This window comes from Patiria miniata, unplaced genomic scaffold, assembly GCF_015706575.1.
Source record: "Patiria miniata isolate m_02_andy unplaced genomic scaffold, ASM1570657v1 HiC_scaffold_13, whole genome shotgun sequence".
Lineage (NCBI taxonomy): Eukaryota > Metazoa > Echinodermata > Asteroidea > Valvatida > Asterinidae > Patiria > Patiria miniata.
In genome coordinates, this window is record NW_024037051.1 from 12,420,329 (window position 1) to 12,446,378 (window position 26,050).

The following is a 26,050-nucleotide window of genomic DNA, read 5'->3' on the forward strand; positions in this document are numbered from 1 at the left end:
GAGCAGTTGCGCATTGCAGTTCTAAGTCACGTGTGTGCAAAAACGTGCATTGTATATGAGGTTAACCACTGTACATGCATTTTCACAGACTGGACATGTGGCAGTTCTCAACCAATGAAATTACAGTATCCAAGCACACGATGTATTTAGCTTAAATGCTGCTCATTGCACAAAGGCGTTGGCATTTATTAGGGAGTGTCTTGCTTAATGCCCAAGCATCTCTTTTATGGTGAATTTTTGAATGTTGTGAAGTGCAACAAATGGTACACCTAATAAGATCATCCCTGAAGACCCTAATGGCTCTTAACCAGTTCGCAACGGGATTATTTTTGCCGAAAATTTATTTTCGAAAGAGGCAAAATATAGCAGCCAACTTACAGCCAAACGCCAGCCAACTTACAGCCCCCAAAAAATGCCACAACTACTGATTCGCAATTCATTTAAACAGTATTTGTACAATATTTCTTGCCGAAACCTCATACTTTTGAACACTCTGGGTGTGCAACACTTAAAGCGTAAATTGTAGAAAAATAGGCTATGCACAGTGACAGACTTTCTGTTGGCGTAAAAAAGAAACAAGGGATTAGCAGGTTTAGACGTCACCCGGAGGCGAGTCAAGGCACGCTCGACGTTCAGCCGTGCCTGTGTATAAAGACAGGCCTCCGACGCAAACTGGTTAAGGACTGATCCAAGAGAGGACACTTCATATGTGTGTATTGCTTTCGGCAAAGAGTGAGATCGAAGTGCATGAAAGAAATTTTCAACCAAATTAATGCATGCAACCCTAGGATTTCTCTCACAATGGATATGACTCTAATGTTTTAATAAATTACACAATTAATGTTTTGCACTTTTCAGCAATAGAATTTTTAAATTTTTGTACCAGAATGTCATAAACAACAATGACTGCCAGACAGACTACTTAAGGAATAATAATAATAATAATAATAATTTGGGAGGCTTATCATCCTTACTTGCAGCTGGTATGCTGAATTGCCAAGGACGCGGCTACAACGTGGTCGGGCCGCTGGCACGTATAAGGTGCCTAATGGCTGCCGGCCACATCGACCCATATATGACCACGGAGCACAGCCTGAGATCGAAAGTGTTTGATTTTTCTGGAGGGAGGAAAACCGGAGGGGCCGGAGAAAAACCCTCATGGCACAGGAGAGAACCAACGCACAACTCTACTCACATGTGATCCGCGGCCAGGATTCGAACCGTTGTCACCTTGGTGAGAGGCGGGCGCTTTACGCACAAGCCACCCATGCCACCCTTAAGGATGGTTTTGACTAGTCCGTCGCTGTTTGTACTTGCATTTGGCGCGCGGACTACTGCTAATAAGGTCGAACCCCGATGTCTGGAAAGTTGTCAAGAACAACAATCAAATCATCCTATGGCTATGAACACAATCATTGTTCATGCACACGTAGTCAATGGGCAGTTTGGTGAAATGCATTGTATCCATCTACGGTGGGCCTATTCTGAGGAAACCCGTTCCTTGAAGGAGTTTGTAATATTGAAATCAGTGGATCATTTGTGATTCTTGTGTTCTGTTCTTTTGTCTCTCCATCTTCCCGGTCTGTGTGTTCTGGGAGTCTTGATTGGTCTGGGTCTCAGAGAGTGTTGAATTTTTAGCCTTGTATTTTATTGCATTTCAAGCCTCCTGTATATTTATTTATCTTTATTTATTTGATGTACATGTATACTGTATTGTAAATTTTTTAATGTATTTTTAGACTGATTTTTTAATGACGGCCCACTGCAAATCATCCCCGAGGTGACATGGCTACATCAATAAATAAAGTTATTATTATTATTATTATTATTTGCTGTTTGACACAGTCATAGCAGACAATTATTATATTTGACAGGGACGGGCGTTATTTGTTGCTGTGTACGTGCACTGGGTTCATTAACAGAGGCTAAATCCCCATGGCTCCACTTGCATTACATGTAATGATTGTTCAATTATCACACAGCTATCATCTTCTTGAAAAATGACTCATAGACCCAGTAAAAAGTATCAATAATTCTTCTCAGTCGTTTAAAAAAAAGAAAAAAAAGATTAATCAAACGAATAAGTATGCAGAATCTGAAGGCTCCCAGATAAGGATCACAAAACTGAATGCATATTTCTTTCCTACATTTTATAAACAAATGTATATTATTTTATAAATAAAGAATTGTACGGCTTATAGGAAACCGATTGGCACACTACACTTTGTGGCCATTACGGTCGACAAACAGTCATCCATCTTGAGTCAAACCACACCATGCGGCTCACTTTCCACACTAGCACCTTGCCTGATGGAGTTCTGTAACCCAATCGCTTCTTCTGACTGACCCACAATATAGTATTATACACACACAGGCAGCCTAACGGGAAACGAGAAAGGAAAAAAAAAACACTGGCTGGGAAAGGAGGAGGAAATGTTGCATTTACGAAACTTGTCGACCTTGAAGATGCGCCGAGCAAGGATAAAGAGGTGTGGTGGTGATTTAATGAATCCTGCAAGCAGCTCATCAAGGGCCTATGCATATTTGATGATGTGGAAAGTTTCGGGAGAATTTCACTATTTAACACCTGTTTGGAGGCACTTAGTGTGTGCAAATATCTGTATACTAAAAAATGAGAGATATTTTACTGCTGCATCAGCATCTCTGAAGTATCTTTTAACCAATTACACTGTAGCACCTTTACTACATTGTATTACATTGTATTTATTCCCTGAAGCATCCATAAACCATACAGTGCTCAGGCGGTTTCAGGCAGTACAGGAAGTAATACGGTAGGCAGGACGGTACCTGGACAAATGGGTAAAGATTCAAAGAGCTTCCAGTTTCATGGGTTGGTAAAAACACTGAGCCTTCAGAAAATTACGCAAATTAGTTTTGACTTACTCCCCATGAATACACTCTACGCCAAACTTAACACGTCTTTAATGTCAAATAGTCCATTTAACCTTTTCCCGTCATCCAGTATTTAAGAACTGACGCTCAAGTCACGGTATCACTTTTCCAGAGAGAAAAAAAAAGAAAAGACGGAATATCTCCATGTAAAGAGTATACAGAGATGACCTTTCCCTGTTGATCGTCTCCTGTTCCCGTGCCCAAGAGGGGCTTGTTGTTGACGGCAAGATTACATAAATCATTTTCATCAATGACGTCATTCGAAAGATGGAAAGCAAGTAGCAGATGCTGATTGTCAGAAGTGAGGCTTTACTCATTTGTTGCCAGGGAAACGTATGAGTTAATGAATATTTATTCTGCTTGTAGTACCTGTAAAGACCATTCGTCTTTCTCGCGGTCCGTGTTTAAAGCGCAGCCCCCAGGTCTTCATTTACAAGCAAGACATGGCTCAATGCACACTGAAAGTTTTCTTTTCAAATTTAATCGGAACTCATTGGGCAATACAGTGAGTATCAATTTATCGTTTTGGAAAAACACTTCTGAATCAAAACACTGGCACAAACATAACATGCAAACTTGCCAAATGTTAGTTTTTCAGTACAACTGTTTTCCAGTACAACTGTTTTCTAGTACAACTGTTTTCCAGTACGACTGTTTTTCAGTACAACTGTTTTGCAGTACAACTGTTTTTAGTAAACTGTTTTCAACACAACTGTTTTGCAGTGCAACTGTTTTTAGTACAACTGTGTTCCAGTACAACTGTTTTCTAGTACAACTGTTTTCCAGTATGACTGTGTTGCAGTACGACTGTGTTCTACTACAACTGTTTTCCAGTACAACTGTTTTTCAGTACAACTGTTTCACAGTACAACTGTTTTCCAGTACTTAACTGTTTTCCAGTACTTAACTGTTTTCAGCAACACTGGTACTTTTTTTTCATATCATCCTTTACTGAGTGACTTATGTTGGTGTACTCTATGTGTGAACATTATAGCTCCCATGTGACTGCCATTCCAGTTCATTTCATTTTCAATTTATTCCAATTCAATTCATGTGAATGTCTTTCCAATTCATTTCATGTGATGTCTGTCCAGTTCACTTCACAGTTTGAGAGGACTAACACATTGTGAGTATATATCCAAAAACTGATATTTCCTGAAAATAATTTTTTGAGCATGGGAGGAGCCTACCGATAAAAAAAAAATTGTTACAACCGAAGATTTTGTAAAATAGATACTAGATTTATAAAGAACAAACCGGATTGGTTTTTATAGTTGTTAACGCAGATTGAAATAAGGAAAACAAATGATAAAACTGCAACTTTCCTAAATTAATTGGCCAAAAAAATGAACAATCATAAAATAATACTAGTATACCGGAGAGAAAGGAAAGTAAAAACACGTCAAAAGGGCATGAAACACACATATATTCCAGTGGTCAGACTTACTTTCTCAAAGTAAGGCTTCCATTTCTGTAGTTCCGGTGCCATGACGGCATGGACGGAGTTGTGATTCAGCAGGCAGAGGTTGGCCGAGTCCGACATCGTGACGGCGCGGGTCGGCAGCAGGGAGAGAAATGACCGAGGGAGAGAGAAGACAGAAAACGTGAGCCCTGACTGGTAATTACACCGAGGCCTACTCAATCGGGAATTGGCGCTCACTCCAGCGTACAGCCTTGAATCTCATTTGCAAGCCAATCAATGGTTAATCATCAACGGCAAAGCAAAAAAAAATATATGCCAAGTTTGGACATTTTGGCCATTTTTCAAGAAACCCATTCCCCCACACCCTGTCCGGCACCTTGACCGTGTGTCAGCGACCGGCTTCAGCGAGGGAAAGCCACAAGATGAGGGCGACTTAAATGGGAAACTGATTGCCGGAATGTCTGACGGGTTGAATTTTGATGCAGCCTGATTTATGTTGTGCCAGGATACACATTCTAATATTGATGGGTGCGTGGGAGCGCTGGAGTGTGACGGCATCAAAAAACGATGACTCGCAGAGCAAAAGTGACAAAGTTTCATGTATTATCCAGCCAAGCCTTCGTGCGTGCATGCATGCATGATGCGGCTGTATCTTTTTAAAGTGGATTTTTTGGGGAAGGTATTTTGGCCTAGCGTTGATGCGGATATCATGATGGTGAATAATTGATGGGGGCATGGCAGTGGAGGCATAATGCTTGGCACAGAGGATTGGGTGTGACTATCAAAGCATTAAGCAACTTCCAATTAAATCTGCCTCTGCTTTGGCTGTTTTTTTTCCTGAAATTCTTTGCTAATCTAAAATGTGCACAGGAAAGAATTTTACAGTCAGATCCAATATCCATCTATTTACCCACACTTACTGTGTTTACAATTTGTAAAAACACTAGTGTGTTCACAATTTGTAATATCCCGTCCACTGTTATTTTGTAAAGCCAAACTTACCAAAGAAAACTAGAAATGTTAAAACTGTTTCATCATGTTCATTTTCAGAAGCCATACTAAAATGTACAAACAACAATTCTACTTGAATTTCTCTTGGAATGGCTCGAAATCCGAAAACAAAGGGGAAACAGTACCGTATGTGGTCTAAAGAAGATGGATTTTTTTTTAAAAGTGATAAAAATGAGAATATCTGAAAAATGCATGGAAAACAGTTAATTTATACAACTGGTAAAAAAATACCAACAAAGAAAGATTATTAAAAAATCATGTGTAGGCCTGAAGCTATTTAAGGAGTGGAAATGGAATTTAAGAGACAAATTATATGAAGGACTGTTCTGGACATCATGTACACGAAACAATGTTTTTAGTACTTATAGGGAAAGTACATGATTGGTTTTTGCTGTAATTTTTAGAAATGAACTATTTGAGGGGTTAGTATAATAGAACAATTAATATTACACTGACATGTTTTAAGTTTTGTGTTCGAAAATGCTGGAAAACCAAGAAAAACAAAAATATTCTAGTAGTCTGGTTCCCTGACTCCACTAAAGCTGAAATGGATCAATTTATAGATGCCGGAAAATTGTAAGGTAAGGGAACCAGTCTAGCTGGCCTGCAACCGTTCATGAACATGTAACCAATAGCAAACAAAATTTGGACTGAAAAAAAAGATAAATTTGGAGCAGTAGTTGAAAAATAGTTAGGTTTCCAACAGTGGTCGGCCGACCAGCGTTGGAAATTTATACAAATTATCACTTTTCTTGAAAATGACTGCACACCAGGTGCCATCATTTTACAGGATGCTTTAGAATGTCATTTTCCAACATCCTAGTAAGGTATTTCGTAAAAATTTGGTAGTTTTGTTTTTCGATGTTTGCAAATGTTGTATATTCCCTTTAAAGGGAATATACATCATTTGCTTTTGCTGTAATTTTCAGAAATGGATGGAATTGGGGGATAGGAAATATATAGCAAATATAGTTACACTGACTTTTTTGAGGTTTTGGGTTCGAAAATGCTATAAAAACCAAGAAAAACGATCATTTTCCTGTAGTCTGGTTCCCTGACTCCATATAAGAAGAAACAGAGCAGTTTACATACATTGGGGAATTGTAAGGTCAGGGAACCAGTCTAGCTGGCTCGTACCCGTTCATAGGTTTGTAATCGATTGCAAACAAGTGCGATGGTCAATTGGGGCCAGTATTTGAAAAAAAGCCAGTTGTTTCCAACGCTGATCGGCCGATCAGCGTTGGAAATTGATACAAAAATACCACTTTTCTTGAAAATGACAGTATACCAGGTGCCATGGTTTTACAGGATGCTTTACACTGTCATTCACTAACAGTCCAGCAAAGTATTTCAAAATGATTTGGTAGTTTTATTTTTTGATGTTTGCAAATGTTGTATTTTCCCTTTAACTAATGAAGAAAATTGACGATGTTTGTCACACATGTATATGACACATTACAGATTATGCAGATCAACTTCACATGTACCGGTAGGTCAAATTCTGTCTTGGGCATTTCTTTTGAGTACGGAATCCCTGATGCAATCAACCATGAGAAAGGGAGGGGGGGGGGGGGGACAGACCCACAACTTATTCCCACCGAGACGTTTCACGTGTTTTTGTTTTTAGGTCCCCTGAACCCACAACCTGGATATGCTACTGCAAAGAATAGCACATGTGTTAACAATTTGAATAACTATACAACTCTCCTCCCTATCCATGTGCGAATCTAGACATTTTTGCAAGGGGGGAGGGGAGGGTGTCCTCCTTTTGGGCGTCAGACCCGAGAGCATCTTGAGCACATATAGTACCAATGACGATAGAATTAACTACACCCCCCTCCCCTCCCATCCGCCGGTGTCCTGATCAACCTCTACTTGGATACATGTAAAAAAAAAAAAATGAGAGGAAAAGGATAAAGCTGAAATTATGGATACTTTATAGTGTCCTGGAAATAAATTGTATTTTAACGAAAAAGAAACCGAAATTTTCCTTCGAAAAACCTATATTTACAAGAATACCAGTTACAACCTACTATCCTATTCAGTATTCCCAGCAGCCAGCGCAAATACTACTTTTCTCCAAATTTGCAACAATCTCTGATGTGTAAATGTCATCTCGCTCCCCTTCAAATCCACCTCCGATTAATCAATCTTTCAACACCGGTACTGATGAACCAGTGAAGCACAAATCATACATCTCCGCGGCCTCATCCCCCTCCAGTCACGCATCGGTGGTCCCGTTGAGTCCAGTCATCCCTTATGCCGTATCATAACATCCCACTTCTGCTCTATCTGCCCACATCCCAAACAGCGGTCTGTTGTCTCAGCAGATGGACTGCTGATGAGACATGGTCAGCTTACTGTTAGCTCATCCCTATTCTCGGAAAAACAATTCCGTAGTCGTTCCCCCACGTACATTGGGAATATATATGCTTGTTTAAGGTCAGTCTGGGCTGCTGTCATCAATCTACTTGCCCCCGCCTCCTCCTTGTTTCATTCCCCGCCTCCTCACTATTTTTACTGTTCACACTGAAGAGTTACTTATGGGTTGGCCATCACTGCATTATGGGGAAGTTTTGTATTATCAGGCAAAATTAGGACCGAGTTGTATAGGGACTTTCTGTTGTTTGTCATGTTTGTTTGTTATTATATTATTTGGCAGGTGGTCGAGACAGCCCACAAAAGTCTTTCGACTTAATATTTCCAGTGGGGTCCCTTGGTAGAAGATAGATAAAGAAGGAAATTGCAGTTTTAGTGGTGGGAGGAAAACCCCAGAAAGACATTCTAGGGCAAACCCACAGAATCAGGTAGGGACTGAAAACCCAGTCCGCATATTGGCTGTGGCGGGTTTCGATCGAACCCGGGTCACAGCAGTGGAAAGACCTGATTCCATTCTTGGGTATCATGCATAGTACAGTTACAAATTGCTTCTAATGCTTAAGGAAAATTATATTTACGTTTCTACATGTACATCACATTTCCACTCTACAATATTACCTCTTAAGATTTCTGGAAATATTTCAGGATTTAAAATCTCCTAATTTCACATTGATTTTTACCTAGTTGTAGCCTGGCCACTACATGTATTTCACATTTTTGTTGTATTCTAACCCAGTTGATGCAATGTCCCAGCTATTATTGTAAACAGGGTTCACGTCTGTTAATGGCATAGAAACACTAGTAAAAGCTGCAGTTGGCTGAGCTCGGGAAACACACATACTCGTTCCGTAGTTGTAGGGACACAAGAGTTGTCCCATGGTACTATGGGGACCGAAGACGCTGTGAGGACAGCAGAATGACAATTTATGTGACTAGCCTTACATGTACCGGTACAATGCGGAGAATTCCCTCTCCATCACCGTGATGATGTTTACCAGGGACCTATGTCCCTCCCCCCCAAAAAAGAACAGAAAACGAACGTTAACAACTCAATCATACATGTAGTTGATAGTCTCCTTTAAAATATGTTCAACAACTTTTCCACTACACGTTCATAATAATGAGGCATTAAAAACCCAAGAGTTTATGCTATATAGCATAACATAACAATATCTAACGTGCCAAACATATTCAATATGTGACCTCCAATGACTTTGCATCCCACTGTGGTTAAAACTGCCTGTGGCGAGCTAGTGCCTGCTGAAGAAACAATAGGTGAAGAGTTCAATTACACTTCAAATAAGCCACAACACCACAGCCTTACTGAAAAAAATATTTAGAGAACTATAAGTATAAGGCCAAAAAAAAAGTCTCCGGTTTCTGGTATGGAGCTTGCCCAAAAAGTGGTGCGGCGACGCGGCTTTTTTTTTTTTTTTTTACCTGTTTTTTTTTGGCTTCAAATGTCGGCTGATGACTGCAAATGGTGCCCGACTAAACTTAGTGCAAATATATGGGAGTCCAGAGAGGCCACATAAAGCTTATTCTCGATCATAACCCCATATTAAAACACGTTAAAATTGTGCAGCAGCAGGATTCCAGTCAAACCAGTGAGTTTGGCGGTTTTGAGACATCATCTTTCATTGAAAAAAAAACTTTTTCAATTTGCCGACGCGCATGGCTACGGCGACGCGGGCGCATACCAGACACCGGAGACTTTTTTTGGGGGGGGGGGCCTAAGCAGTTATTAGTTACTGTGCTGGATTTTATTTCTGCAACAGGGATCACTGCAACACTTCATCCTCCTTGTTGGCCAAGTAAAAAAATAAAGCAGTTTCTCGTCCCTGCAAACTATGCAGTTTGCACCGATATTGTCAAGATATTGTCTTTAAATTTGTCTCCAACAAACTTGTAGCTCTACTGGTACACGTACGTACCGTAGAAAAGGCTATACATGTGTAGCTTCTTCGGACACAATTTTGAGAAAATAATTGAGAATTTAAAGAATCCATCCGCCATCTTGGAAAACAAATTTAATACAACCCCCCCCCAAAAAAAATGCCCACCTCCTTCATTTTTTTCAAAAACCTCAGACGAGAAAATACTTATATCTTTTTACTCAGTCTTATGAGAATGAAAACAATAACTTTCCTAATTTTGATGTCTCACAAATCATTTCCACTTCATAACATACTGCAGTAATTATAAAGTACATTGGTCACAAAGTTAAATTAACATGTTCTTGCATGTAGTACAAGTATTAGGCCCCTACCATGTCAATTTAACTTTATGATCCAAATTCACAAACTACAAAAAATGTAAACCCTACAGGCTACATGTAATTATGCAGGCCTGCCAACTCTCACGCATTTCAGGTCATTCTCGTGCTCTCACACGCACACAGGATTTCTCAGCGAACAAAAGAGAAAATTAAACCCGAAAATGATGTATGATCTTTTGCTCAAAAAAATTGGTTTACACGTAAGTGGTCAGAAAATGCCTCAGATCGCACCATAGAGCGTCTAAATTCAAAATTTTTCGGGGCCCTTAAGCCGGCCTCGAACCCACGCCTATGGAGCTTCTGATAAAGTTCATCACCAAATTCTCGCTCTCAGCTCTTACTCAAAGTTGGCAGCCCAGTGAAATTGCACATAGATCACTATACATGTACATGATAGACGTGGTCTTACAGGTACATGTACAATGAATCACTGAACAGATGCATGTACATGTACTGTAGGCCTACTGGCCCTTACATCTGACAGGATACGTAAACAACCTAAAATACCCGAAAATTTCATTTTGGAACGAAGGAAGAGTTCCCCAAACTATAGACACAACATTATCAATTGATGATTTTCTCGCACTGACTCTGGAACGCAACGGTTCCACAGGAGTCGCAATACATGTAGTAAACAGAAAATTATCATCAATAACGAGCCATCACACCTCATTAATAACGGCCTCTTCTGGTGACATCATTTCCATTTTGATGGCATACAATCATCGGAATCTCACGTCGGCGGCCCCTTTCTGCAATTCCCCTCTGACGATTTGACAATGATGGAAGACTGGTTATTTCCATATGATGGGCGATTCCAAGGGGAGCAGGGGTACAATTACACATAGGCCTACTGGTTTCCAAGAAATAATGGAGAATATGATGGGCCAGAAGGCCATAAACTGAGTCTGTGAAAGATACATGTAGGGCTGTGTCGAATATACCGGATAATTTGATCATCCAACGAATATATCCAAACAGAATTTTACCAAATAACATATTCAAAAAAACTGTGAGCATGTCTCGAGAAGAAATGGAAAACATCAGTGGTGTAATTTTATTTGTATATTGAGTGGCTTTGTTTGTTAATCCTAACCCCTTGAGCACTTTTACTAGAAAGTATCCTGAATCTGCCAAAATCCATCAATTTTGTCATGCAAAAAAATGTTGATGTCCTGAGTCCATCAGAATCCACCAGTGAGTCCATCAGAATACCTCGTACACACCAAACATATAACCAAGGAGATAAACTGTTGAGATCCTGAATACATCAAAGTCCCCCAACTGCTCCATATGGAGGTATCCTGAATCCATCAAAATCCTGCAGTACCGCTAGGCTTATTGTCCTGAATCCATCAAAATCCCCCAACTTTTTCAATAAGGAGGTATCCTGAATCTGCCGAAATACTCCAAAACAGGGAAGTATAGATTTTGATAGATTCAGGTACGTTAAAGGGACATTACGACCTGGAATGGGCCCAATTGGGCTACAAAGCTGTTTATATGAAATTATATTAATTGGCAAGAGGATTTAAAAGTATAGGTATAAACGTCCACACAACAATCCTTTAAAGATTGGGCATTTTTATGTTATTCTTGCGGGAACCAGGCAAGAAAGAATTTCAGGGGTCACAATTTTGACTCGGAAAAATCGAGCTGTTGAGTGCTAGTTGTGAATCCTGTGGACGTGTGAGAAAGAGCATTTGTGTATTGGTGCTGTGTGTATTGTGTGACACACACACAACGTGTACATGTGCATACGTATAAATGCCACAAAATGTCCACCGCGTCCAACGTTAACAACTGGGAATTTCATCTATTGTCAGGGACATTATTTTCCTTAATTTCAACCAGACCTTTTGTAAATGGATTTTAAGTAAACAATCCAAAACATGAAATTTTCGGGGATTTCAGGCCGTAATGCCTTTAAATGCCACATTTTGGAGGACAGCCACTTTGCATGATTTGAGAGTTTCCATGAGGGGCATTAGCCCTTAATTTTCATCTTTAAAATCTCTCAAATTTACTAATCAGCTATCTTGACAAAAAATATATCGATATGTACATGATAAAAAGTTTTCCCTCAATGTCAATGTTCAAATATTCGATCAAATTCAAGTTTCAATAATCAAATACTAATTTATTCGAAATGGCACAGCACTTTACATTGTAGAAAGAGAAATCATGTTGTAACTACTCACTCCCCATAATTATGTGCATAGCTTAGGACATATCCATGATACACGTAGGATGGAAAAAGTGTTCATCACGTTGGTAAACAATTATTATTATTATTTATTCGGCCAAATTACAAGATACACGTACAACAAGCAATCCACAAAAGTAAACACAACTAAACAAAAACAATCCAATCCAAGCTGGCCAGGATTGACAAAAGTATAATCAAACACTGTGACTCAAAAGCCTGTCAATCCTAAAATGATAAAATTGTAAGTGTTAGGGTAAACTGGGGTAAAAACGCCCGATTTTTCAGTTTTTGTTAAATATCTCAGTACTACTTGGAGACACCAGGAAATAAATGTGTGGTTTTATGCAATACATGTCTCCTCTATCAGGTGCAAATATAAAATCATGGTCATTATAATTTATATTGATAAGGGGAAATTTTCCCCCCTTTTCGGGAGGAAGTTTGGCGGGCGTTTTTACCCGGGCCTCAGGGTAAAAACGCCCGCCCACATTTATAAAAAAAAAATGGCTATACCACAGGCTTCCTTGTAGTATAGTCATATTTTTGTAATTAATTTAATATTGAGGGATACTCCATCAAATACAAATAACTTTTCAAACACATCTGGTTAATTATATCTACAAACTTGATCATTTGAAACAGGTATTTTTATGTGGAAGGAAGCGGAACATTAGCGTACATAATTCGCCCATAACAAACTTGTATTGAAAATCTATTTCAATCTTGTTTAGCCAAATCATAGTTCCATGTTATTAGGCATGTATGTATGTTTCTAGCCTTCTGCTGATAACCTAAGGCTTTATCAAAGGAGAACTACAGTACTAAGATACGCACATTTCTGTAACAACGAGACAGAGTTCTTAGAGAAAAGAAATGTATTCGTAGACATGATGGAGAAACTTCTACTCTGTAACCACAAGAAAGAGGAAATTGCCAACTGGCCATAAAAGACGTACAATTTGAAATCTGTGAGCAATACATCATGAATGAAACACGACCAAAAGAACCACCTCTAGTCTTCAAGATCACCTACACACCACTCATCAAAACCCAGCGGCTAACAAAAGTATTGCTGAAAGACTGGCCTTTAATTCCAGAACACCTGAAATTATGCAATCCGTTTCCCAGCGAACCAATTACTGCCTATATAAGGCCAAAAATCTTGAAGGTGTACTTGTCAAATCAAGATTTATCAATAACCAGGAATTGGACTCATTACAAGGTTCACAAAAATGCAATTAGATGCACTTATGTGTATCTACATGTATGTACTCTAACATTTGACACGACTAATTTAGCCGAATATAAAATACTGGTTTTGGCGTACTACTGATGACGAAGCTCTGCTATTAGAGCATGAGAGCAGAAACCAGTCTAGTTGGGTCTTAGAACCATTTCTAGTCATTTTTACTTATTAAAAGTACACTGAAATCACCACAGATGTGTTATTTTTTTTTCTTGACAAAATGCCATGAGCTCATGATTTCTCGGGCATTCCCTAACAAATGCTAGTCTGAGTATCACCCGTTATCCACGGAGCCCAGACTCCTGTCTAACGTCTGATATATCAAAGCATGCAAATTTATGCGATCTCACGCCTCAGCCAATTGGAGTCGGCTTTACTAAACGTCCTTGCATTCCCAAATCAGGACTACCGGTAAAAGTTTGATTGGTCAATTCGAATGCAGTGTTTTGTAATGCAACAACAGCCGGGCGCGTTATCGAGTAACATGATAACAGAGTGCGTGACACAGGGCTTTTTAATCTATTGTCTATGACGCGCAACGGGTGAATGAAGGAAAACCCGATATAGAAAGTGCCTGCTGATTGGTCAAAATCTAGGAGGTCAAGAGGCGGGGTCTTGCCTAATTAATCAGCGAATCTGCTCACATATCATTACATAGACTAAACAAATGCCAGATTCCTTGCCACTACGTAACGTCAGTTAGTTATACGGCCTACATGTACCTCCCCACTTCACACAATGCACTGTTTAATATTTATGTGGTAGGACTCTAATAGCTAATACTTACTCATACAACAAACATAATTCTGTAGAAAGTTCTAACAGTGAGGTTTTTGAAGATAAATGAGGCTTCATTAAAGTTTGATGTCAAGGAAAGTACTGGGCGTTTTTACCCCGAGACCCCTGATTTGCCCGGGGTAAAAACGCCCACTCAAATAAACATTATTAAGCACATATTAAAATAGATTTTAATATTTTAATCATTTATAATTATGTAATTAACCCTTCTTAATATATATCAACTAAAGAATAATAAAAATATAAAACACTTTTAAATAATTTTAAGCGATATAGGCTAAACCTTCGACGGCCATTTTTTCAAACTTTCTTTTAAATATTTTTTTCAACAGCACCTATGTATCCTTCAAATATGTTAATGAATTTAATTCTTGTTATTATTAGTTTTTATCTACAGTGTACTTATTAAAAATATATTCCATTGAATAATTCATCTTGTCATTTTTTACTAACAGTGCAAACAAGTCAAGTGGGCGTTATTACCCCATGGGCGTTTTTACCCCAGTTTACCCTATAGCATCATTCATAAATTAGGGTCCAAAAGTGTGACATTTTTGGTGTCCTTGTTACATGGGACATGTGTAATTTGCCATGCAAGTATCATTAACCCTAACTCCCCAGCATAATTGACTAGGAACCGTATACCCATTCAGGCAAATTCCAACACCCACATGGGAAATCGTACATACATGTACATACATGCCCAACCCGATGTGAATTCCATCTGTTTAGGGGTACTGTATCTATCCCAACAGAATTAAACAAAACCTGCTGTTGGGCTTTGATGGGTTGAATTCGGTTAGGGTTAAAATTATCTTTAAATTAGTTATGTTTATAAATGTGGCAGGTACGGTGCTATCTCAAGGGGTACACTACCGTACATGTACATGTACATGTACATGTACATGTAAATGTATGTAGTGACATGTGCAATGTACCAATTTACTGTCTATAAATTAAAACAAAAATATGATAAGGATGCGTATATTCATGGCAAGGTAAACTCAGAAAAAAATGACGAGAATTTACCCAGCAATTGGATTGAGTTATTAAAAATCTTCCTGACTTTCCACTGGACCTCAGTTCTTCTTTGGGGAGAAAACGATGAATCAGTGTCACTCTGTATCAACAAATGTCCATTTAATAGATAACAATTGTCGACTGTTGGGATGTGGGATAGTCGTTTTTAACACGGGTGAAATTGTTACAACAAAATGTAAGTCATTCATGTATGAGAAAACTTATAAAAACCAAATATATGAAGTAAACGGTGATTTTTATAGACAGGACACGTGGCTGCTCTAGACCAATGAAATTGCAGTATCCAAGACATGATATAACAAATAGTAAAATAGTAGATTAACAACATAAATAAAGGTCAGGAAATTGTTGCTTTCAAGAATACATATACCGGGTAGTGTATCTATCTATAGGCGAGTGCAGTGCAATTTTTATAATTTCACTCCATTTTACATTCATGGCCAGACTGGCCCATCTTATTTCCTTAGAATCAGTCTGAACACATCCATGTGTGCACACCAGACTTTATAAATCTGACGAATATCGGGAATGGGATTATCATCACATGCCCTCTCATCACCGCATATGGAATGATAACAATCATGAAATAATCATTTTGATAGACTTTCCATTTCCAGCATGTCACAGCCTGGGATGAATCATCCCCATTCCGGCAGTCAACGGCCCTCACAATGAAGGCAGAGCACAAGGAAACCATCACTCATCCTGATTGTATAATACCGGCCTGTATTATTCAGTAGGTGTTACTTTCGTGTAACCGGTACTGACATTGCCGAGCGCCCTCTGTAACTTTATCCAGAGCAATTTCTGTCGGTACTGAATATTTAACAGGCGCAGTCAATGAATGAACCAGTTGGACTTGTGAGCAGTTTGGTATCGTTCTCATATCATGTTCACTTACAAGAAGCATCATGCCGGTTGTTCATTTAACACCCATCTGTTACAACCCCCATCCACACCCCCATCTGTAACAACTCCCATTCCCCCCCCCCCCCCCCAATTTTCATGCTGCACTTTGGCATTGCATTATAGGCCAGGATTGTCAAACTGCGTATGTACATTTTACACAAGGTTAATTTCAGCTGAACCATACAAAATTGAAAGTGCAGGACTTGTACTGTGGTTCATCTTACTACAATCGCCATTTTCAAGCCATGCGCTTTTTCGTAATTTTATCTGTATGGCTCCATGGCTGTCATTTTGACGATGCATTAAGAGCTTTAACTGTTGAAAGCTGCCGAAAGTGAAACAAAGATCTAAAATGTTTAGCAAAGCTCAAAAAAGCATGTTCAGTGACGGTTGGTTCAGTGCTGTTTTGGTATTAGACTTCTCTTGTGCATATTTTGAGATTTATGCCTCGAAGGCAGTCAAGCAGAACACTGTGGGCTGAAATAAATGTTAAAGCATTTTCTTGTATTCCATCCCCATTTTAATCCCTCTTTTAATACCGAACTCTATATTTTACATTTTTCCAGCAACCACAGAACAGTTCCTTAACATCCAGTGGGTATTAAGGAAATGTGCCACTTCTTGGGTTTCTGTATTCCTACAATGTATGGTACTTACATCTTCAGGAGTTGAAGGCAGTGGTTGGAGCAGCTTCTCTTTCTCAGCAGGGAGGGCCTCCTGCTGCCTGGAAGGCCCTGCAACACAGTTGGCCTTGCATTCTGTCTTGGGTTCCTCATCAGTCCCCTGCCCCACTTGGCCGTCAGCTGGAGTCTTGGATTCTTGCTCTGATGATGAGCAGGGGCTGTACAGATGAGTGACTTGCATCTTACTCTGGCCTGTGCCAAAATAGGAAACAAATAGAACCAGAGATGTATAGCAGACAAGGAAATCGGTCACAAGTATCACCTTTCGTGGGGTAAAAGAATGCATACTACACCTAGTTGGTGCTCAGGTTCAGAGGTTCAGCAAACACCGCCTGTTACTATCAGCCAAAACTTCATTGTGTGTATACACTGTGTGAAACCAAATTTCTGCTGTTTGCTTGTCAATTACACTACTTTTGGTTAGTGTAGTCGAGTCCATCACAAGTCAACCAGTCTCAAATAAAGTAATAGGCTAATCAAAAGATCTCTGACAAAGGCATTCCTTTGTTATTGTTCATATTTCGTGTCTTCTGAATTGACTGGTGATTTCCTTATGACCGACTGCAACAATGCTTCCTGTTGAGCAGTTCCATAACACTGCACTGCACCAAGAAGAGGGTGGAATCATGCTGCCAAATGCTACAGGTTTGCCATTTGAAAAATCAACAAAAAACTGCGAGATATTCTGAAAAGAAGCAAGGGAAACTCAACGTTTCGAACAGTATGCTCTGCCTGCCGTCAGGAGACTGTCGACAGTCTCCTGATGACGGGCAGAGCATACCGTCCAAAACGTCGAGTTTCCCTTGGTTATTTTCAGAGCCTGACAAACTCACAAAAGAGATTTGTCACATGCTGCTACCGTAAACCTTTATCTTATTGCTATCTTCACCATGCAAACCTTCAAACCTTATTTGATATTGCTGCCTTTAGGGTAAACTAACACATTCGTGGCCATTTAGGTTAACTCATGGTCAAATATGACCTCTATCAATACTATCTCTACGCTGACACAAACCAATTGCATTCAGCTCAAAATCAGAACAGACTTTCATTCCAACTAATTAATGCCTGTCAATGCAGAGTCATAATATCAATTTATTACTTGAGACCTGCAGGGCCCAATTCACGGCGCTGCTAAGCAAAAAAAAATGCTTTGCAAAAAGCCTGGCTTACAAAAGCCATTTACCAGCCAAAACTCCACGTCATTTTCATGCTATAGCAAACAACAGCTGAATACTAATCAAGAGCAATACATCATATGGAGTTTTGGCTGGTAACCTGCTTTTATAAGCCAGACTTCTTTTGTGCTAAGCAAATTTTTGTGCTTAGCAGCGCTGTGAAATTGGCCCACACTGATTATACATGTATTCAATGTAGGGCTGTCCCAAATATACCGACTATTCGATCATCAACCGATTATTCGAATACCTATTTGCCAGTTGGAATATTCAAAAACACAAAAAACTACGCATGTACACACATGATTGTGATGTTATTTTATCGTAAAGTTCGGCTCCTTATTGTCAGGTGCTACTTTTTTGTCGACAGCGGGTCATTGTTTCCAATTCTCTTAGTGGGGTAAAGCCCTCAACAGAACTTATAAAAGACTTGCTGCAAAATTGTCAATATTACAGTCAATATTGATCGCGTCATGGAAATTGTAACTGGCACGCTCTACATGCAAATTGTGACAGGCTCGGCACGTTTTTGCAGATGGCAATTTTGAATATCTGAATATTTGAAAAGCAGTTTCAAGTTATCAAATACTAAATTATTTGAAAATGGACAGTCCTAATTCAATGTGAACTAGAGCTTTGTTGATGCGAAAAAAAAAAAAAAACTTTCAAGACTGGAGTGGCGTTAAAATGACAGGATATCTATAGACTAATCCGGCACAGACTTTTTTTTTTGCAGTGGCACCAGGCTCGCCCGAGTCGCACTCAGGTGGTACACACACAATCCGGGCATTTTTGACCAATAGGGTTAACAAAGTGCATCTGGGTCTCGTCTTTCAGAATAAGTGTGGCATGCACGCGGATGTGGTGCCACCTCAATAATGGAATTCATTTTGTTCAGCAATGTCCAATATATCAGAAAATTTGAATTTAGTATACTATCTTTTAAATAGTTTCAAAATTTACAATAGGGCTAAAATAGGGAGTCAGCTTTGTTTTAAAGTAAAAGTTTTGCAGTGCCATTTTTGTTGTTTGTTTTTGCATACTTTGGTTTCAAAATCCTGATTCTGTGCATGGCCACATGTGTCTAATAAATGTTCATACATAGTGCAACCATTCATGCCATTCTAAAAGTGAGTTAGATGAACACTCACATTACACAGGCATTTGAAATGTAAATGAAACAAAATATTGACACTATATAATGACTAATGTACCTCTACATGAAGGCTTGCTGTGTTTCCCCTCAGAAAATGCGAAGAATTAAACCAACCGTCACCGCTGCTGATGATACTGATGATGACTGCAGTATATAGTAGCATATGGCACGTCCCACACGTTGACAAATCAGCTCTCTATACCCATCTGACATTAAGGCAGAAAGAAGAAGATGATTTGCATGTCTGACTTACCCTGTCTTTGATGCATACAGTAATCTCACAAATTCAAACTGGGGTGTGCGCCCAGGATCATGACTCGGTGCATGCCGCTGACGTGAGCGGGGGGAAAGCAAACAAGCTAACTCTCGGATCTGGTTGTTTGGCCAATCTCTGATAGGCGGGAGAACAGTCAGTCATCCAAAAGAAAGCCCCCCGTATCACCCAGGATGATTTGGTGAAGATGCGGCAAGCAAGCATGCATGCAATTCTTGCACGGCTTACAAATCCGCCACACTCTACCTGTGGCAATTCTCGGGGCAGCTCACATGTGAAACAGAGCGTATCTTTTGAGGGGCCCGCGAGACATGTATAAACCGATCAGACTGCGGCATTAAGATCGCCGATCACTGCCTTCTTGCAATTATAATGTATTACGCACCATTTTTCGTCAGACTTCATCAGGCTTGAGAAACCAATGAATATTTCAGAATTTTTGTCTAAATAATACAGGAATTTCCCCCAGAAAAGTACTTCACAGTCGGGCGCTTGTGTGTAAATAGAGTGAATGCTTTTGTTTTTCTAATCTCTTCCTGAAACATCTGTGATGCAACACATCAAGCCCTATTTTGAAAAACAACTGAAGAAAATATTAAGAAGTACTTATTATTTTGTCAGCACAACCCTGAAAAACCCAAACGTTCCTCAAAATCCACCCAAGGCAGGTACATCAACACTCAAATAATTTACCAAATTCACACATATGTATACAAAACTGTTTCTTCGATGCTGCATTAGGAGGCTTCACTCTTGGCTTAGCCCACTGAGTCAATTAGATTGTTCACTGGAATTAAAGTCTGTGGTAAAACAATCTTTCATTAATAATGTAAAAAGTTTAATGACAGTCTACACACTATAGCTGAACACCTTGCTATCTAAGGGAGCACAGCATGTTAATTAGTTCAGAGTTAAGTTCTCTTTGAATGGATACTTTGTGTCAGCCACCTTTGTGTTATTAAATTGGTGCAGATAATCTTGGTAAACATGGAGTGGAACCTAAAAGGCAATGTTCTGGATGTGTATGTATGAGCCTTGAATTGCCTTAAATTAAATACATGAGTCCGTGTATGTTGGTACATGCGTACATGTACATGGATTGCACACAATTTGTCACTTTCATGTTGTTTTTTTTAACTTTCTGCAAATGAGTCTTTGGGAAATTTGGTGACTTTGGAAAACAAGTGTAGGATTTATGAACTTGATGCACTCAGTCTTAGGTTTGATCTCTATTTAAGAATTATGGATGCTACATTATATGAGAAATTGATAGCAACATGAGCTGGGGCTTAAGCTCAGGAATTTCACCCCCTGCTAAAGAATGCTTTCTTGATTCATCTGTGTCAAATTCTTTGTGAGTTTCAGTTTCAGTCATGTGTCAGTATACAGGCATATTTTCATTATAGGCATATTTTAGGGTATGGCATGAACTTGGGTATAAAATCGAACAAATTAATATTTAAAACAATACAGTTTGCTCTCTCTGTTTTGGAGCATATAATGCACTGTGCAGCAACTTCTATACATTTTCTCAGATGAACAACAACAGCGTGACTGATACATTGCTCTCAGGAAGGTCCCAGTGCAGTTTATCCTCTGTTACTGACCTGCAGTGACTTCTCCACTAAAGAGACAGAGGAGAATGGGTTGAGTTTGTTTGACTTGAAAACAAGGTCATTGAAACAATAATATGTCAGTTGACAAAAAAAGGTCAGTGTGGGGGATTAATTACTTGCAAGACATTTGACCTTTACGGATTCACTGCTATTGTACTGCCCTTCCAGGTTTTTGTTCTTGCTGTACCGTACACATGCATAGTTTTATGCTCAAGGTCTGAAGTCAACCAATGCTATTAATGTGTGACTGTGTGAAAATCAACCAGAAAATATGTTGCTATGTGCACTGAGATCTAGGTTTCATACTAAAAAACTTGTTTGTTTTTTATATTTTATCCTTCCCTTATAGGTGGCCACATTTTGTTCATTTCTGTTTGCCTTTGGATTTTCTAAAGCAGGCAATTTTCAATTTGATTTTTTATTCTGCACATTTTTTTACACACATTTTTGTTTGACATTTGAGGGATTTCAACCCACCCTAGAGGTACCTATCCACATCAAGATAATACTTGTGAAATACTCAGGACAAACATTTCGTGACAGGAGAGTTTGGTGGTTTGAAAAAATTGAGAATTTTCTGCTACAGCAACTTCAATTGGTCTTTCTGTAAGGCCACAAAAAAAAAAATTCGGTCTCTGGTCAGACCAAAGTTCCGGAATTGACGCGGCGACGCGGCTTTTTTTTTTTTTTTTTTTTTTTTTTCTTCAAGCTTGGATTGTACAAGGTGGGGTACTATTTTGCTTTTTTGGTGTCCTCATGTACATTGGTGTCCTCCATAATTTGCCTTGGTGCTCTCGATCATTTGCCTTGGTGCAATTTCCCATTCCTTGGTGCTCTTTGGTAAAACAAAATTGAGGAGGTGCGGCAATAGAGGGCGCTGTTGGAGCTACCGCGGAACATTTTGAAAAAAAAAGATTGACACGCATGATTAAAATCGACGCGCGCGCTGACCAGAGACCGACTTATTATTATTTTTTGCCTAAGGTTTGTAAAAACGTTACAGTTCTGGAAGTACATGTATACATGTGTAACCACTCAGCACTCCGGACTCAAGAACCATTAAGTTTCAAGAACATACCTGGTAGATCTGGGAGCTAGATAAATCATATTGAAGCCAATGTCAAAAATCCCTGGATTTCTATGCCCACCAAAATAAGTTTGTATGCTAATTTGTCAAACTTAAGTTCTTTGCTTGCAGTTTTTTCATTTTATGTAACAAGTCGTGTATGGTGGTATCCTTACTTCATGTATAAACCCACATGAGAAAAAATGTTGCAACCTGACGCTATAGGCCAAAAAAAAAAGTCTCTGGTTTCTGGTATGCGCGCGCGTCGCCGTAGCCATGCGCGTCGGCAAAATGAAAAAGTGTATTTTTCAATGAAAGATGATGTCTCAAAACCGCCAAACTCACTGGTTTGACTGGAATCCTGCTGCTGCACAATTTTAACGTGATTTAGATTGGGTTATGGCCGAGAATAAGCTTTATGTGACCTCTCTGGACTCCCATATATTTGCACTAAGTTTAGTCGGGCACAATTTGCAGTCATCAGCACACATTTGAAGCAAAAAAATCAGGTAAAAAAAAAAAAAAAGCCGCGTCGGCGACGCGGCCGCACCACTTTTTGGGCAAGCTCCATACCAGAAACCGGAGACTTTTTTTGTGTGGCCATATCAGCGGTTTTGTACAAAGTCTATCATGTCTATGGAGAGTCAAGAATTTTCCAAGTATTTCCTACCAAAGTTGGAAATGTTTCTCAATCCCAAATTCATGTCTTTTCATCATTTTTGCAATGACTGACCTTCATTGGGATGATATATGAAGGAAAAAAAGCAGCATCAGGTTGCCACATTCTTTCCCCAACATGAAACAATTCATATTAAACAAAACAATTACACAGTCGACTCTCGTTAGTACAAACTCTGTTAATACAAAATTCTGGTTATAACAAACGTCATTAGGCCTTGGTCCTGACTGTGCATTTATGTGCACAATGAATGGGACTGATGTGCCTTTTAATACAAAATTCTGATATAACAAACAATTTGGCTAGGTCCGAACGGTACGAACATCTAGTCCAAGACCCAACTTATCGCCTTTTTTAACATTTTGGACATGGTCTGCCCACTATCGCCAGACCATGTCCAAAATGTTAAAAAAGGTGATAAGTTGGGTCCAAGTTACTCGGACTAACGAACATCTACCTCCATGGTCCGAACGAGTTTGTACTACTAACGAGACTCGACGGCATGATTCAACCTTCCTATTCAAACTTTTCCAGGTCATATTGTGCAGAGAGCCATCATCAGTCATGTCAGTGCAGTGTACAGTGGTGTAAGCTTCTGTCAGTCCTGTCAGTGTCAAAGGTTTTTTTAATTATGACACATTAATATAACATCGGTTTCCTAAAAACAAATTCTAAACAGAAAGTTTACAATAATTTCCGGCCACAGTTCTGACTTACCAAATTTATTGGTCAAGAAGTTTTTCTTGGTTCCACTACCGTACTCACACGTGTTGCAAGTAAAAAAGTGTGTGCTGCACTGCATGCGATATGCGTGTGTACAAATGTGTCCAGATTCTGTGCAGACGATAAATCGCTAGTATTATGCGACGTGTAGTTCACACTCAAGTTCTCACAGTTCGGCTGTGCGTAATGACGTCTGCTACCATATACAAGCTCCATAAACAATTGTTTTGTTCACCCGTGCCGGACTGTTTGATTTTGTACATAGGTGACTTTTTTGCCTGCATGGATAAGTATTTGTGCCAAAATGGTAACTTATGTTTAAAAAGGAATACAAATCCAACTGTATGACTAAGAAAAATATCCTAGGCATTAATCATTGGATTTCTTACTTGATTTAGTCAGTAAAATTAAAATAAAATGTGCACATCTACCGTCACTATATCTTATCACCCCTTCAAATAATAAATATGCCGAGAAAAATTTGATTGCCACTTTGAACCGGATGTTGATAAACTAGAACGGCGCTGTCATTTTCCCACGTGCGCGAGAAGCTAATGGCGGGAACAAATAGATAAGTTGCCATTTTCTGAAGTTGCAAGAAGAAAGAGTCTTGAAAGGGGTGAGCCGAAAGACCATGGAGGTCAGTTTGGAAAGAATGTTGCATCCTGATGACGCAACTTTTTCATCAATATCTGAAGGTCAGTCATTGCAAAAATGTTGAAAAGGGCACGAATGTGGGACATGTGGGACTTCGACTGACATGGATTCATGGAATCCTGAGAAACATTTTCAATTTTCTCTATAGACTTTGTACACAAACTTGGCGTCTGGATAACTTACTACATTCTTTCCGAAAGGTTGATTTGTATTTTGTAATGTATCGTAAACATGGTAAACTACAATGTATTGTAACTTGTGTAAGAGCAGTTGGTTAGGAGGAATTACTGTGCAAGTACATGTACATTGCCTACTGATACTGCAGCAGTACTGGTCAACAGTTACACTTAATTTACAAGTTTTGTGATAGGCCTACTATATGTTTTGAAAGTGATGAGTGTTGGTATTCTGCATTTTCTCATTTGCTCTACCGTAGTTTCTACCGTACATGTAGTCATTAGTGACTGTTTGTGCTCCGGTCAAGGTAACTTATACACAAAATTTTAGTAGGCCTACGGTCTGTTTGTGCCAACATTTTGTTAAATAAAAATTACTATCAACCCGAAATTCAACCCATGATATGTTGAATATTTTTTAACTCAGTGCAGTTAGAGTGATAAAAAAGGCCTACGCTACTAAATTGTGTGTGTGTAATCTTTGAAGGGGGGGGGGGGGGGGAGTTGGGATTGAACATTTTCTTCACCTAAATGTTCTTAGTGTTGTAGTACTCGTACTCGATACTCGTACTCAAACACAACTCAAGTACTTTTTGAAAATACAAGGAGTACTTTCACTCGAACTAGAATATCTACTCGGACTCAATTCACGGTACTCAGACTCGAGAAGCAAAGAACATGTACTCAAACTTGACTATTAACGCACTCCATCATCATAGTACTTGCATTCGATAATAAGAACTCATTCGGTGAAAAATCCAGTAATGTAGTTTTGAATGAAAAAAACCTCACTTGGAGAATTGGCTTTCAAGAAGTCTGGCCCAAAAGTAGTCCATAACATACATGTTGCTGAATTGGAGGTTTCAGTTTGCACTCATAATTCATTACTTGAGATTTTAATTGTTTTCACTTGAGTGTGCGATAAAGTCAGATTCGGAGGTCCAGTTCTCGTACTCGTAGACTGTCCAAATACTTGGACTTGGCTTCACAAAACTTGTACTCAAAGGTCAAAGTACTTGGACTCGGGTACCCGTACTCATTCAATTCTCAAGGGTCAAAGTACATGTACTCGGATGCGAGTAAAACTTGATAACATGGTACTCCAAAGTACTTTGTACTCGGATACTAGTACTCAACTACAACACTGACTGATGAAAGATTCATGAGTCAGCGTACTGAATGTCCATCATGCCCATATGCCTGTACTTAAATGTATTTCCAGTTTGTGAGGGGGGAGAACTTGAGAATCGTGTTCTGCAACAGACATTTTTGTCAATTTGACAATTTTTTTACGGCATCGAAAACCGGGTCATGCGACGTGAATGCGCGATAGAACACAAGACCCCGGATGTCATGACCTGAATTGCAAACAGGGCAGAGGTCATGACATCCAAGCCAACAGTGTGAGGGCGCTGTTCCATTGTAATTACTGTTATGCATGATGTGCCATAACTAGGCCATAGATAACCTACAAGTGCAACTGTATGCAACCACAATGAATATTAATTGTTCGAATTAATACAAGTAGTTTATAACAGTTTGTTTCTAGTAGACAATTGCATACAATAGTTACAATATGAAATGAAAATAAACAACACTGAAAAAGTTGCACCTGCTAAACCTCATAAGTCTATC

At 39.2% G+C, this 26,050-nt stretch overlaps 1 protein-coding gene across 3 annotated transcripts in view; it reads right to left on the reverse strand.

The window, feature by feature from the left end:
- Positions 1-26,050, reverse strand: part of LOC119721315 (rhomboid-related protein 3-like) — a 45,406-nt gene that overhangs the window by 16,311 nt on the left and 3,045 nt on the right. Inside the window, exons 1-4 of one of the 3 annotated variants that reach the window (XM_038191336.1) lie at positions 23,577-23,723; positions 19,283-19,430; positions 16,865-17,082; positions 4,361-4,384 (exon numbers count right to left, since the gene is read on the reverse strand). In XM_038191336.1, the coding sequence (XP_038047264.1) occupies positions 4,361-4,384; positions 16,865-17,071 (231 nt within the window). In that variant the 5' untranslated portion in view covers positions 17,072-17,082; positions 19,283-19,430; positions 23,577-23,723. Of the gene's footprint in view, positions 1-4,360; positions 4,385-16,864; positions 17,083-19,282; positions 19,431-23,576; positions 23,726-26,050 lie in introns of those variants that run through there. The other 2 variants (XM_038191338.1, XM_038191337.1) reach the window with 2 other exon arrangements.